At 31.8% G+C, this 14,646-nt stretch overlaps 1 protein-coding gene across 1 annotated transcript; it reads right to left on the bottom strand.

Annotated features, from left to right (window-relative positions):
* Nucleotides 1-1,070: 1,070 nt before the first annotated feature.
* On the bottom strand, nucleotides 1,071-3,808 carry LOC142642901 (transcription factor MYB20-like). The gene is made up of 3 exons (XM_075817345.1): nucleotides 3,483-3,808; nucleotides 2,577-2,706; nucleotides 1,071-1,932 (listed from the first exon to the last, which is right to left on the bottom strand). The coding sequence occupies exons 1-3, from the start codon at nucleotides 3,613-3,615 to the stop codon at nucleotides 1,257-1,259; spliced, it is 939 nt and encodes a 312-aa protein (XP_075673460.1). The 5' UTR covers nucleotides 3,616-3,808; the 3' UTR covers nucleotides 1,071-1,256.
* Nucleotides 3,809-14,646: the final 10,838 nt, after the last annotated feature.

The raw sequence follows: 14,646 nt of genomic DNA on the forward strand, positions 1-14,646 counted from the left end.
ATTTTTTCATATTTGTAAAGCATTATCAAGAAATTTTTTAATTAAAATATATGAAAAGATATAAATGAAAATATAATGTCAAAATCACGTTTAAAGGGGAAAAAAAACAGATAGATGCAAATTAATTAGTTGAATAAATTGGGACTGGTAGAGGATGGATTTTGGCAATTATATGCTTAACGAATCTTTATTCTAAGTATATGCTTAGTGAATTTGTTATATTGGTGGATACTTTTTTTTTTTTTTTTGAGAAGAATGGTGGATACTTAAAATCATTTGAAATGAACAAGGCGGAAGGCATGCTGTTTTTTATTTGAAGCAATATTGGTGTGACCCAAAGGATGTAAGGTTATAAATAAACGGACATATATTCATAAACAATTTAGACCTAACTTGAGAAAAATCTTATTTATATTCGTTTACTCACCCCACGTTTAAACTCTACTGATAAATGAGACAATAGTTCATAAAAATGTGTATAGGAATAAGTTCGTAAGTCGTGATTATGAGGCTTAATATATATATATATATATATATATATATATATATATATATATATATATATATGTATGTATATTTAAACAGTTATTTTTATCATATTTAAATAGAGAAGAGGAGAGGACACAAAGAAATGACTTAAGAAATTAACTATTGAGGTTTGTATTTTACAATGCATACTAACATTTAAAAGTTATTGTAACAATAAAATAAGGTTAATCTATTTCACCATTGTGATTGGTGGCCTAGTAGCTAGGGCCTTGGGCCAATAAGACTTTGTTATGCGGAGTGTTTTGGGTTTGAATCACCTCTCTCCTAGTAGCAGCGTATTGATGCTCCATATATTTCATTAAAATGAGTTTTTAACTCGAAAATGGTTAGAAGTTACTATGGTTACGTCGAGATAAGAAAATCATACTTGTTGCCCTCTCCTAACTACTTTTAGATTAACAATGCTCTTTGAACGATAAGTTTCAAGCAATAGGTCATAACAAACATCTTTCCTTGTCCTACTAAAAAGAAAAGGAAAAAGAAAAAGATGTCAAATATAAATTAGAAAATGGCGACCACGATTCGTTAAAATAACAATCCAAAATACTTCGCTTCTCATATACAGAAAGGTTTATTATACCCCCTTTTTTTCCTCTATTTTAAAATGCTAATTCAGAGATGGGGTTTTCCCGGATCTTGATTTATTTGACTCTGTCTGTGACAACTAAAATCCAAATTACAAATAAGGCAGTATGAAAATTCTGCATTTACAATTGGCTATATGCCCAACATTCTTGATCCAAAACCATTCTTGGACACTGACTCAGAGAAGGATTACCAGTCTGCTTTCTGTCACCATCATCATTTATCAACAAATCCCAACTGCTTAAGTCATCATCCCACAAGCCCACGCTGTTGTTGCTGCTATTGTTGTAGTCACAAGGCCACTCAAAATCTGGCAACTGTAAGTCCTGAAAAAAGTTGGAGGAATTTGAAGAAGTGGATGATGAGGTAGAAGTTGATGTAGAAGGAGCACATTGGACTAAAATCTCATGGGGTTCAATTATTGGAACTTCATCTATGCAGAAGCCATTCATGAGCTCCATTGGGTCAAATGGGCTTGTCATGCTTTTGTCTTCCTCTTTGGCTTCAGGGATAGAGGATGACTGCAATGATGTCTCAGTCTCAAGCTCCTTGCTTTGATCAATTTCAGATACAGTATCAGTTGGAGAAGCTTCTTGTTGTTTTTGCTCTTCTTCTTTTTGGTGTTGCAGTTGTTCTTCTTGTTGTTGGGTTTGTGGCTCATCAGTTGCGGTAGAGATTGGCTTGTGAGTGAGAGGATCAATGCCCATCTTTTTAAGCTTTTTCTTGATGTGGGTGTTCCAGTGGTTCTTTATCTCATTATCTGTCCTTCCAGGGAGATGAGAAGCAATCTTAGACCATCTGCAGAATGCCAAGAAAATATTTTGGACTTCAGAATAATAGAAATTAGACTTAAGTTTTATATATTGATTAATATGTTTTGGAATAATCCAAAGGAAGACTGACTTTGAGGCCGGTAGAAAGGTTCATGTAACTATGAGTATGTCCCAAGATTCTAATTTAAAAAATTCCTACATGACAAAATTGCCCTTTTGTTTATTTTTGAAAACAAAATGGTTCAACTTGTGATTGGCACAACATTACTTAGAAATTGTTGATATCATTTATATTATACACTAATTATAATGTGTTATCTCAATAGTTGTGAAATTTGTCGTGTATACTTTTTATTTTGATTGACAAGTTGTGGATTAATAAAACTAAAATCAAGATATAAAAAAGAAATAAATAGATAAGTGCCATGGGGACCAAGTCTTCCATTATTGATGAATAAAAAATTTCATATGATGGATGTCATATTATAGAAATTTCAGAGCATTGGAACAAGATAGTGATTGAAAGTCATTATAGTCAAATGCAGAAGAGTAGCAATAAAATAAAATAAAATAAAAATAAAAAGCTAATTACAAAAGAACCCATGAACCAGGACAGAGGATAAATGGAAGAAGCGATGTCAAAGCTGGAAATGGAATAAAAGAATGAACCTGTTGCCAAGTTGAGCATGGAGGTCAATGACCATTTTCTCTTCACATTCTGATAAAAGACCTCTCTTCAAGTCTGGCCTAAGATAATTTGTCCATCTCAGTCTGCAACTTTTTCCACACCTTAACAATCCTGCAATGAGACCCACCATTACCATAATCAATAAAAGTGATCGTTTATCTCTCTTCATTCTTCATTCAAAATCATGATTTCCTGCTTAGCTTTTAATCATTCAGAATCATTTTGGCGGTCAGCTTTTCCCGTTCACTCCTCTTTAATTATATAATCAATCCAAATATTTAATTCATTACAAAAAATATAGGAAAAAAAAAAATTCAAAACCAGCTGGCTTCTTTCACATTTCTGCAAGAAATGCAGCATAATAAAGTACAGAACAATTAAAAATGAAGAAATTTCAAAATGATCAAAGCTTGCTTTCTTTCAATTGCAGCAACCCGAAAAGGGGGAAAAAAAGTAGCTTTTTTTTTTTTTTTTTTTTTTCAATCATGAAAGACAAAATCCCATTAAGAAGAAACAGGTTCAAATTTATCAAAGCTGGCTTCCAGCTTTCCTAACATTTCAGTAAGGCATGAACAAATTCCATTTTAACATGACTAAAAATAATGCCTGGTTGCTTTTAACTTAATTCACACCTCTTAACGTTTCTAATGAAAGCGTACAGATTCAAATTTCTTCTTCCCAACTATCGAATCATAAAAAAAGATGACTAAAAATAATAATAAGAGAAAGTTAAATCAAAGAACTTTTTTAAAACATTAAAAACAACACCCCCTCCCTCCCAATCCAAAAGAAAGTGCCTGTACTCAAAAGTTTCTAAAAGATTTCTCTATCTCTCTCTGTATGAGAATGTAGTCATGAGGGAAATTAATAGGCCAATGAAAGGAGACCTGCAAGTTTAGGAACAGCTCTCCAACAGCATTGGCCATTGTTGAGAATAAAGTTTATGAGCTTCTTGTCTTCCTCAGCTGTCCATGGACCCTTCTTCAACCCAACTTTGTCACAGCATGGTTGCCTCCCCATCCTCACTCACCCAACAACAAAATCTCTTTACACCCACAAACTCCAATATTGAATATACAACTACTTGTAAATTCAAGATGAGCAGAGAGAGAGAGAGAGAGAGAGAGAGAGAGAGAGAGAGAGAGTGAAAGAGAGATAACGAAAAAACTGGCTTAGAGATATTGAGATATCAGGGTTGTGTTTATGCATCTCTACCAACTTATATAAATCAAGCCACCCCATATGGACTTTCGGCTTTGTATTTTTTTATATTATTTGTGATTATCATTATTTTAGTCTATAGTTAAGCATAATTTTTTTTTTTTTTTTTGGTTGATGGGACATACTTTTTTTATTATTTTTTCCTCTAAATTCTGCAAAGTTATACAAATAATATATGTGATGCGTACCACACGTGCGACGTCTTCATCAGAAAGCACCACCGCATCCGACTCTTTTGCTTCAGTTTGAAGCGTGAGATGTTGATCCAACCTTTTCAAGTCACATACCTTGGTAGAGGAAAGGTGTAAGTAAAAGTAAAAGTAAAACACCACCAAAATCTTAGGGTAGAAAACATGGCATGAACTATGAACAATGAAGTATCAATTTTTCTTTTTCTTTTTCTTTTTTTTTTTTTAAAAAAAGAGAGGGAAAAACAAGTACCAATAAGTTTAGGTAAATTGAATTTTCAAATTTCATTATTGCTGAGGGCTAAGGTGATAATATGTGATAAATTGATGATAATTTATAACCTCAATAAGTTGTGAAATTTATTGCATTAGTAGCATTGTTGAGTATTAGTCAATGACTTGTGCTATATAAGAGGAATTTCAATAAAATATGGTTTTCTCTTAAAAAATCACTCTCTCTCTTTTATTTATTTTTAATAATTCAATAATTATTGGGCGTTTCTCTCACTTTTATTTTATATATAAATATCAAATTTGATGATTATGATAGTTACTAATAGAAATTTATTTTGTTTATATTTATATGTGAAATATTAAATATGAAATTTGGTTACTATGGTAGTTATTAATAGATATTTATTATAAATATAAAACTATTAAAAATAATTATGATAGTTATTGAAAGATATTTATTAGGATTTTATTTCTATATTTCTACAATTTAAAGAAAGAGATTAAATTCTATAAGAACTTATTGTAAACCTTTCTGTATGGACACAATTTGCACCCGGACCCAACCGTGTGAAGGGTGCAGGCCCAAATAGCCTTATACAATAAAATTTGTAGAGCGTGGGCTTGAAACCTAAGTTTTATGGATATTGGATAACAAGTATGAAGGGCTAGATTGCCAATACATGCACAATGAAATGATTAAATGACAAAAGTTCTCCTCGGACGTAAGCCGAGGATGTCTTGTATTACTCTTTCTTCCCTATACAATAAATTATAGTTGAAGGTAGTGTGTATAATGTTTTCTCTTTCTTTTTTCGATCCCCCTTCTTGAATGCCTTTCTTTCCCTTTTATATCATCTTCCTTCTTCCTACCATCCTCCACGTATGAACCAGATCACCAATCTAGATATTTGTCCCATCCACCGTCTTCGTGAAACCCTCAAACAATAGCTGTAACACTGTCCACCACTGTTCAGAGGTCATTTTCCCATTAATGCGGCTAAAGAGGTAGGTGCATAGTCTTTAATGCGGTGGTAGCAATTTTCTCTAAAATATTTTCTCATTCACTCCTTTTTCCTATGCTCATGTGGAACATATCCCCCCTCATCAGACCTTCTAGAATTCCCTTACATACATCAAGGTGTATGGTACAACCTTTATTTCATAAAGCCGAGGAGATCTCCCTCCTCGGACCATTTCCACCAACTTCTCTCGTAATCATTTGCTTGTGGGCTTCTATATCTAGTATAATTATTATCACTAAGACCTCCTCGTACGAGTTAATATCCCCGGACCAAGCCCAAGGCCTACAAACATATTCTGACTCTTCTACCCCCATACCTTCAATAAGAATATGTCACATCATCATATTACTAATAAATAAATACATCTGATAACACAAGATAACATCTCAATAAATATCATATTTCAAGTTCTAAGTAAAAGGTTGACGTGGTGTTATTATGTGTAATAGGATATACTAAATTTTAAGTAAAAGGTTGATGTAAAAATTTCTTATTAGATGGTATAAAATATAGGTTTTACTCCTGTGAGAGACTGCCAAGGTTTGGTGGTGCCCTCAAAAAGATATTTGGGTGCTTAGGGCACCTCTCTTTTGGGTAATTGTGTGGAGTCGCTACTTATCTTTTATACAAAAAAAAATTAAGAAAAAATAAAATACATTTACATGTCCAAAAATACCTCAAATGTCATTAATTGATTATAAAAATACAATTTGGTAGAATAACTTTACAAGGCTTTAGTCCTAGATACAATCTATGTAACAATTACAAAGTTTTCATCCTAGTTACAATCTACCAAAACAAAAGACAAAACACTAGTCTACTATCCAAAAACCTAAGTTCGAGAGCTAGGTTACGGAATGGGAAGATGTTAGACACCCATTTCGCCCAGACGAAGTCTGGTCTACTAGATTCTAATGACCATTATATACCCTTTTGTATGACATTGAATGATATGCTATAACATATGTAACAAATACTTAACAAAATTAATTTAAATAAATTTGTCTTATGAATGTGCCCTCTTTTTAAAAGAAAAATTAGATTTGTTTTGGAAGGTTGAATAAAATGAAACTTGGTTAACAAAATCAAATCTATTTTGTAAGGGATAAAAAAAATGGTATTTGGTTTGTAGAAATCAGACCTGTTTTTTTAAGGTAAATAAAAATTAGATCTGTTTTGTAAAGGATAAAAAAATAAAAAATAAAAAGAGAGAGAGAGAGAGAGAGAGAGAGAGAGAGAGAGAGAGAGATTTGGTTAATAAAAAATTAGATCTGTTTTGTAAAATTAAAAAAAATGGGATTTGGTTAATAAAAATCAGATCTGTTTTTTATAAGATGTAAAAAAAAAAATAAAAAAAAGAGATTTAGTTAATGAAAATCAGATCTGTTTTGTAAAGGATAAAAAAAGTGATTTGGTTAATAAAAAGGCGTAAATGCACTTTTAGTTCCTACATTTTGACTTTTTTCCATTTTGGTCTCTACATTTTAATTTCACCACTTTTAGTCCCTAAATCAATTAGTGCATGTTATTTTGGTCATTTCCATTAGTCAACAGCCGGAAATATCTAACGTGGCAAACGGAGGACTTAAATATTATTAAAAATCTATATCACCCATGACACATCAGCATATAAATTCAAAAAATTAATTTATTAATTTTAACTAAATAAAAAAATAAAAAAAGATTTATAAACCAAAATTCACATTAATTAAGATCTAAAAGTTTTTTGAACAAGAACACCAACCCCAATCTAAAAGATTCTCCCATTGTTTTTCTTCTTGCAATTTCTTAGCAACCAAACATGCAAACCACACAGCAATCTTCAAATGAGACCAAATCCAACAATCACAAAAATACCAAAACACAACATCTCAACCAAAACACTAAAACATCTCTACTAGACCTAACCAGCCAAACACCAAACATCAAAACTCAACCAAACACAACAATAGACCAAGAAAATCCTCCACCGATTCACCTCCTTCAAGCCCCACCAATGGCCAAAAAATCTAGATCTACCCATCACCTCTAAGCCCAGCTGACCACCTTCGAGGGCTTGATGTCGCGATGGACGATGTGCCATCGGTGCAAGTAGGCGAGTCCGGCGAGGATCTGGCGGGCTAGATTGGAGAGCTGGCGCTCGTTCACGATGTGCATACCTTCCAACGAGCCCTGATCCATGTACTTCAGCAGGACCTAGATTTTGCCATAGATTTCTCCATGGTGGTCGAACATATCGTGGCATTTGACCACGTTCGGGTTGTCCACGTCGCAGAGTTTCAATTTTGGTGCAGATCTGGCAGCGCACCGAGTCTTTGTGGTTCCCGTATATGACCTTGAGGGCAAAGACTCTGCTCATTGGCTTATGGATCACTCGGTACATGCTCCCTCTCGTGCCGCTCCCGATTCGATTGGCTCGCTCGAGCTGGGAGTAGTGGAAGCATAGAGGAGTCGCGTTTCTTTTTATGTGATTCGAGGTTTCTTCACAGGATGATGTGGCAGCGACGAAGTTGGCGGAACATGGTTTGGAAGAGAGAGATCTCCGTGTTTTGGAAGAGAGAGAGGAAGCTTTGAGTTTTGGAAGAGGGAGGAAGCTTGGAGAATGTTTTAGAAGGGTTGGGGGAACCGGCTTTTGATAAGGAAGTTTTGGGTTGAAGTTTTTATTTTGATTGTGTGAATTTTTTTCTGGCTTTTTAATAAAGTTTAACTCATTGATCTAAGAATATGATTCATGTTCTGGGGATGAATACAAGGAACATGAACATGTTCTTCAGAAAAAATAATGAAAGAAATAAATTTTTTTAATTTAATTATCTTATTTTATTTTAAAATAATTTAGAAAAAAATGAAAATGTCTTTTTTATTATTTTTTTATGCTGACTTGGCATTTATTAAATACACAAATAAATTTTTTTATTATTATTTTATTTACCACGTTAGCATTTACTATGTCAACAGTACATTTCGTTTGCCATGTCAAATATTTCCGGATGTTGACTGACGGAAATGACCAAAATAACATGCGCTAATTGATTTAGGGACTAAAAGTGGTGAAATTAAAATGTAGGGACCAAAATGTAAAAAAAAGTCAAAATGTAAGGACTAAAAGTACATTTACGCCTTAATAAAAATTAGATCTGTTTTGTAAAGAATAAAAAAAAATGACATATGGTTAATAAAAATTAGATATGTTTTGCAAGGTTAAAAAAATGAGATTTGGTTTATAAAAAATTAGATTTGTTTTGTAAATGATAAAAAAATGAGATTTGGAAAAGAGGATTCATATTCATAATTCAAATCTATTATGGATGCATCACATATTCATGGAATGACAAAAAAAAAAAAAAACTTTGACCTAACTATTAATTCATTCTTTAAATTCAGACTTTGCAGTTTTTATTTAAAAAGAAAACTATTTCAGAAAAATTTTCAAATTTGTACTTAATGAAAATACAAATTTTTTTTTTTACTAGAAAAATTTTCAAAGCTGTATTTAGTGAAAATTTAGATCTGTTTTGTGACCAAAAAAATTTTCAGATATATATTTAGTGAAAATACAGATCTATTTTGTGATCAGAAAAAATTTTAGATCTATATTTAATGAAAATATATACGGATCTGTCTTTATTTAAAAAAAAAGAGTTTTGGTGATTAATTGCAGATTTTGAAATCAAAGAAGTATTAAAACATGTTAAACAATTAAAGATCATTCTATCTAAGCATACGAGCATGACATATATAAATTATGAACAAGACATAATAAAATCAAACACTTATTAACAAACATCATGCAATGAACAACCCAACATGTCAATTAAGAGAAAAGAAAAAATAAACATAAGAATGAAAGTAAATACCTACTTGCATGACCGTACCCTTCAATGGAAAAATATTTTAGAAATCAAAGAAATTTTCACTTCTTTGAGATCTAAAATACTTTACTACAAAAAAGAAGTTCTTAAAGTCAAGGCTTCTAGTACATCTTTAACGTTAGGGGAGCAGAAAGGTCCGAAAAAGAAGGGCCCTAAATTATGATCTTTTTCCTCTATTTATAGAGGCTGGGATGCTTGAAAAATAAGCTGAATATCAGATAAGAATTGGAATGCATTCTTATCTCTAAAAAGTTGAAAAAGATAAGTTTTATCTCAATCAGGAGGTTCCCGGGCTGGGCCAAACATTTAAGCCAATCTGCACTTGCCATGTGTTGATTGGCACTCCAAGTGCCAAGCCACCTTTTCAGTTTTGGTTCAATTTGGACTCATTTTTTGAGGATTTTTGAGCCGTGAAATGCACCTAGACGCGTTTTTAATTCATATTCTAAAAAGTAATCCATTTTTCTTGATATTCAGGACTTTAAAGTAATAATTATCTAATAGATAAATATTCTAAAGGACTTAATTATCCACAATTTCTTTATTATCTGGTTATCCACTTTATTCCCATGCAAGCAGACTTATTTTTGACACTAACCAACAACCAATCACAAAATTATTTAATTAATTTTAATTGTTTAACCAATCAGAATCAATTCAAATTAATCGTGCATGATTGGTTTCATCCAAACAAAATATATGCAGACCGTGAAAACTTGATCATGTGATATCTTTTAATCTGATGGTTCGATTTGGGAATCAGACATACCGTTGCAACCATTAGAATCTCAATATCATTTTTATGATATGCAATGAATTAATTAATGAATGTAATGCAACTCTAAATTTTGGATATATGAATGGTCATTCTAGCCATATTCCAAGATTAAATTATGGGTGCAAAATTGAGTATCTACAACACCCCATCCTTACCAAATTTTGACTCTTATAGAAAATATAATGTAGCAAAATTCTTTTATTCTTTTTTGGTTGAGAAGAGTATCGAGATTGTAAATGAGGGTTTAAACTTTAAACATATAATAGAATTTAAAGTCAATTTAAAAATATATATTAGGATATTGAGGTGTAAAGCTATAAGGACTCAAAAACTTAAATATTGAAATTTTATGAGATCAATCAAAATCCAAATGTTTTGTGTATGTATAAATTGACATTGACATTGTTTTGAAATTATTTGAGGATTTAGTCTTTTTATTCTTTTAAAATTGTGTTTGAAAATATAATTTTAAGTGTTGAAATCGTATTTTGAAAATACAATTTTAGATTATCAAATTGGGTTTTTTAAACGTGATTCAAAAATAGATAAATAAAGTTAGATCCCTAAATAACTTCAAAATAGTACTATCAATTTAGATAATTAAAACTAAAAAGATTATTTTACAAATTTGGCTAGTATTAGCATCTAGCAAGATAAACACCAAGGCAGTGACATACACATTTTTTCACGTTTAAAGGAAAATAAAAGGCAAATTAAAAAGTTGAAGGAAATCTCCAATTGCCTAGTAGACTTTTTTTTTTTTTTTTTGATAAATAAGATAGAGTTTCAACCTATGGTGGCCGCTCCTAATAATTGTAATTTATCATTAGAGCAAACACCAATTAGTTTTTATACAAGCAAAAATCGAACCCTAAATCTCTTATTCAATGATAAGAAGTTTTATCAGTTGTGCTAACTAGAACTAGGGGTGACAATTCTTGTTCACGTGTCATATCAACTCATGAGCATTTGACTATATGGGTCGACACTAACCCAGTATATTTATTAAATGGGTCAGGGTTCCTCAACTCTAACACGACCTATTTATTACATGGGATAGTCATGTCGACCCGTTTATTAAATTTTATCAAAGCGGAAAAAAAATACAAATTTTAGTGTCAATTCAATTATTTTGAATTATGAAAAACTAAACATACATATTTTTTTAAATATAAAATTTAAAACTAATAGAGTAACTACATCACAAACAATAATTTAAAACAAAAATATATTTCAATACCACAAATAATCAATCACAATATGTCAAAACAAAATAAACCACAACAACTAATATCATATCATAGCAATCAATTTAAGGGAAATAGATAAAGGCAAAGGTAAAGGACGACAGTGATGATGTGAAGTTGACAAAGAATTCAAAGATGAAAGTAAAAGATGATGGCAACTAGGGTTTTGAGTGATAGTGAGAAGTGAAGGACGAGGGCAATGGATTGAGGCAAAGAATTCAAAGATGAAAGTAAAAGACAATGGCGATTAAGGTTTCAAGTGATAGAATGAAGTGAAAGATGAAGTCAATGGCAGCTTTGCACCGCAGTAATAGAAGGGTGAAAACGGTTAAGAAAATAAGGTGAGGTAAGATAAAATTGAGGTTTGAAAGTGAGAGGCGGCCATGGGGCTTGAGAGAACATAACTAGGCAAGAAAATAAGTTTATATACCTAAGGTTTTGAAGAGTATATTGGTAAAATGAAATTTAATTAAATGAGTCAGACGAGTCAAATGGGTTCAATGAGTTAGACACGAATATGACACATTTATTAAGCAGGTTAGTTGTGTCAACCTAAATATGACATAAGTCTGTTAAGGTTGGACCTATAACTTGTTAATTTCATGTCATATTGTGTGTATTAGCGAATCATATTGAATTTTATCTCCCCTAATTGAAACCCATCAATTGTCTAATAAATTTATAGTGGTGTCAAATTTTACCTCCCTTAATTGTAACCTATTAGTTGTATAATAAACTTACATGTAACAAGGCTTACATACTTGCGTACCGAGTGAAAATGGTCCACAGTTTGATATAGAAAAAGGAAAGGTAGGCGTCCAATTTGTATCACTACCATACGATTCCAAAAGCATTTTTTTTTTTTTTTTTTGGCATGTCCAAAAGCATTTATTGATGAATACCTCAGGAAGAAGACAAATGGGTCCAAAAGTTAATTTCATGTTATATTGTGTGTATTAGCGAATCATATTGAATTTTATCTCCCCTAATTGAAACCCATCAATTGTCTAATAAATTTATAGTGGTGTCAAATTTTACCTCCCTTAATTGTAACCTATTAGTTGTATAATAAACTTACATGTAACAAGGCTTACATACTTGCGTACCGAGTGAAAATGGTCCAGTTTGATATAGAAAAAGGAAAGGTAGGCGTCCAATTTGTATCACTACCATACGATTCCAAAAGCATTTATTGATGAATACCTCCAGAAGAAGACAAATGGGTCCAATTTGTATTAACTCTTACACTTTCATGTATTAAGTAATAATGATTACGGTCGGGTCCATATTAATTTAAGTTCAAGTCCACACCTTTAAACAGAGACGGAACTATGCAAGACCAAGGGCCGTAGCCTCCTGGGAATTTAATTTTTTTTTAAATAATATATAAAATACGAATGAGTTGAAAGTTTGAACTTTGAATAAAAAAAAAATTTATACCCACTTCTCCAAAATTGAAAACTAACCTCCCATATATGACACGATGATTGTTATTTAAGACCCAAATTTTTTTTTTTAGGTATTGTCATGCTCTTTTGGAATTTAGGTATCGTCATGCTCTTTTGCACCACCTAAATTATTGTTTACATTTTTTTTTTCTCATTAATTTTATGTGTGTGTGTGTGTGTTTTTTTTTATTAATTGATTACTTGGAGATAATGGTGGCAAAATCCAACACAACCCGTGAAACCTAACACGATTCACTCATTTATAAATAGTCATGGGTTGAAGCTAAATAAGTTCGGGTTATATTCAAGTCTACACGACTGACTCGTTTAATAAATAGGTCGTATTTGTGTTCAACATATAAACTTATTTGACTCATTTGACCCAATTAGCTTATAAAAACTTTTTAATATAGAACTTTCACATATTATTGAATTTGGTGATATGGAGGTTAAAACCTTTTGGAATAGTAATTTTATTTTTAATGAAGGAAATAATTATTAGCTTTAGTTATTATTACTAGATTTATGATTTTAAATGAATGTTTATTACTTGATTTATGGTTGTATTTAAATTTTAGATACATGGGAATTGAAAATTGGTTATTCGAGTCAGGTATGACCTACTAATCAAACAAGTTATTTGGGTCAGTTATTATCTATATTAATCAAACAGGTTATTAAACATGTCATTTTTGTCAACCTTAACACGACCTGCTAATTAAATGTGTTAAATATGTCATGTTGGGTTACCCGTTTAATAAACAAGTTGTGTTAGGGTTGAGGAATCCTAACTAGTTTATTAAACGGGCCATGTTTGCATTGACCTATATAGCATCATACTCACTACTCGACCTGACACGAATTGCCACCCCTACTTGGAGACCTTGCCATGCCCTTTTTACAGGGGATTTTGGAATTCACATTCCACAAAATACCCTTCAATTTTATGATTACACTACACTCAAACCATGTGTTAACACGTTTATATTTCAAATGAGAGAAGGAGGTTTGAATCCTGAATGTTTTTGTTAAAAACCAAGGTGCTAGTTGAACTACAGATTGTAAACAAGCTGAGCTTTTTCGAGTAGTGAATGTTTGAGTTTGGCTCAACAACAAAAATAAAATATTCTAATGCAGCTTGAGTTTGAATGAAACCTAAAAACAATGTTCGAACTCAAGTTCGTCAAAAACACAATGCACTTATTTCTAAGCCCATATGGTCTATATCCAAAATGCAATTTGATAATCGATGCCAAAATGCACTCATTTCTAAGGCCATGTGGCCTATATCCAAAATGCAATTTGATAATCGATGCCAATTTAGACTTCCAACGTAAGAGCCTTATTGCTCATTGTTAGGGTCAAATTTTGTTAGTGTTGGCAAATGTATTTGAATAGTAAGTTTTTAGTGTCTAAATAATGGTTGAAGATCTATATTGAAGACACAACAAAACAGTTAAAGAAATTGCTCAGAAATGTGGAGGTTCTATTGTCTGGATTGCAAACTCAACTACAACTCGATCGATTGAGGTTTATTAAACCTCAACACCAAGCTCAAATAATCAAGCTTCGAATTCAAACTCTTAAGTCTATGGCCCATGATGATTAAAAGACCTAAGATATGTGTACTAGGGTTCCTGGGCTTATATAAAGTCTTAATTAAGTTATCATAACCATACAGAGAGGACTCTGGAAGTTAGAGAAACTGCTGCAACTTTTGGGTACCAAGGGTTTTGTTACAAGCTGCATCTCTAGAACTAAGTGAAGATCAAGAGAGTTCTTGTGAAGACATCCATACCAACATCTACTATAATCAGGAGTTGTTGTGGTGAAGTCAATCACAAATTGGATATTTGTGCACTGAAAAGAATCACAAGGTAGAAGAGTCCAACTTGGGTAATTGATCAAATTAACAAGGGTCTAAATTTCCCAACGCTCATATATGATAGTAAACATTTAATGTGCCAGAAATCAGATTTGCAAAACAATAATCAAAATGTACCTATTTTTACACGATTCCTTTCATTATAAAGAGTTCAAT

This window comes from Castanea sativa, chromosome 1, assembly GCF_040712315.1.
Source record: "Castanea sativa cultivar Marrone di Chiusa Pesio chromosome 1, ASM4071231v1".
Lineage (NCBI taxonomy): Eukaryota > Viridiplantae > Streptophyta > Magnoliopsida > Fagales > Fagaceae > Castanea > Castanea sativa.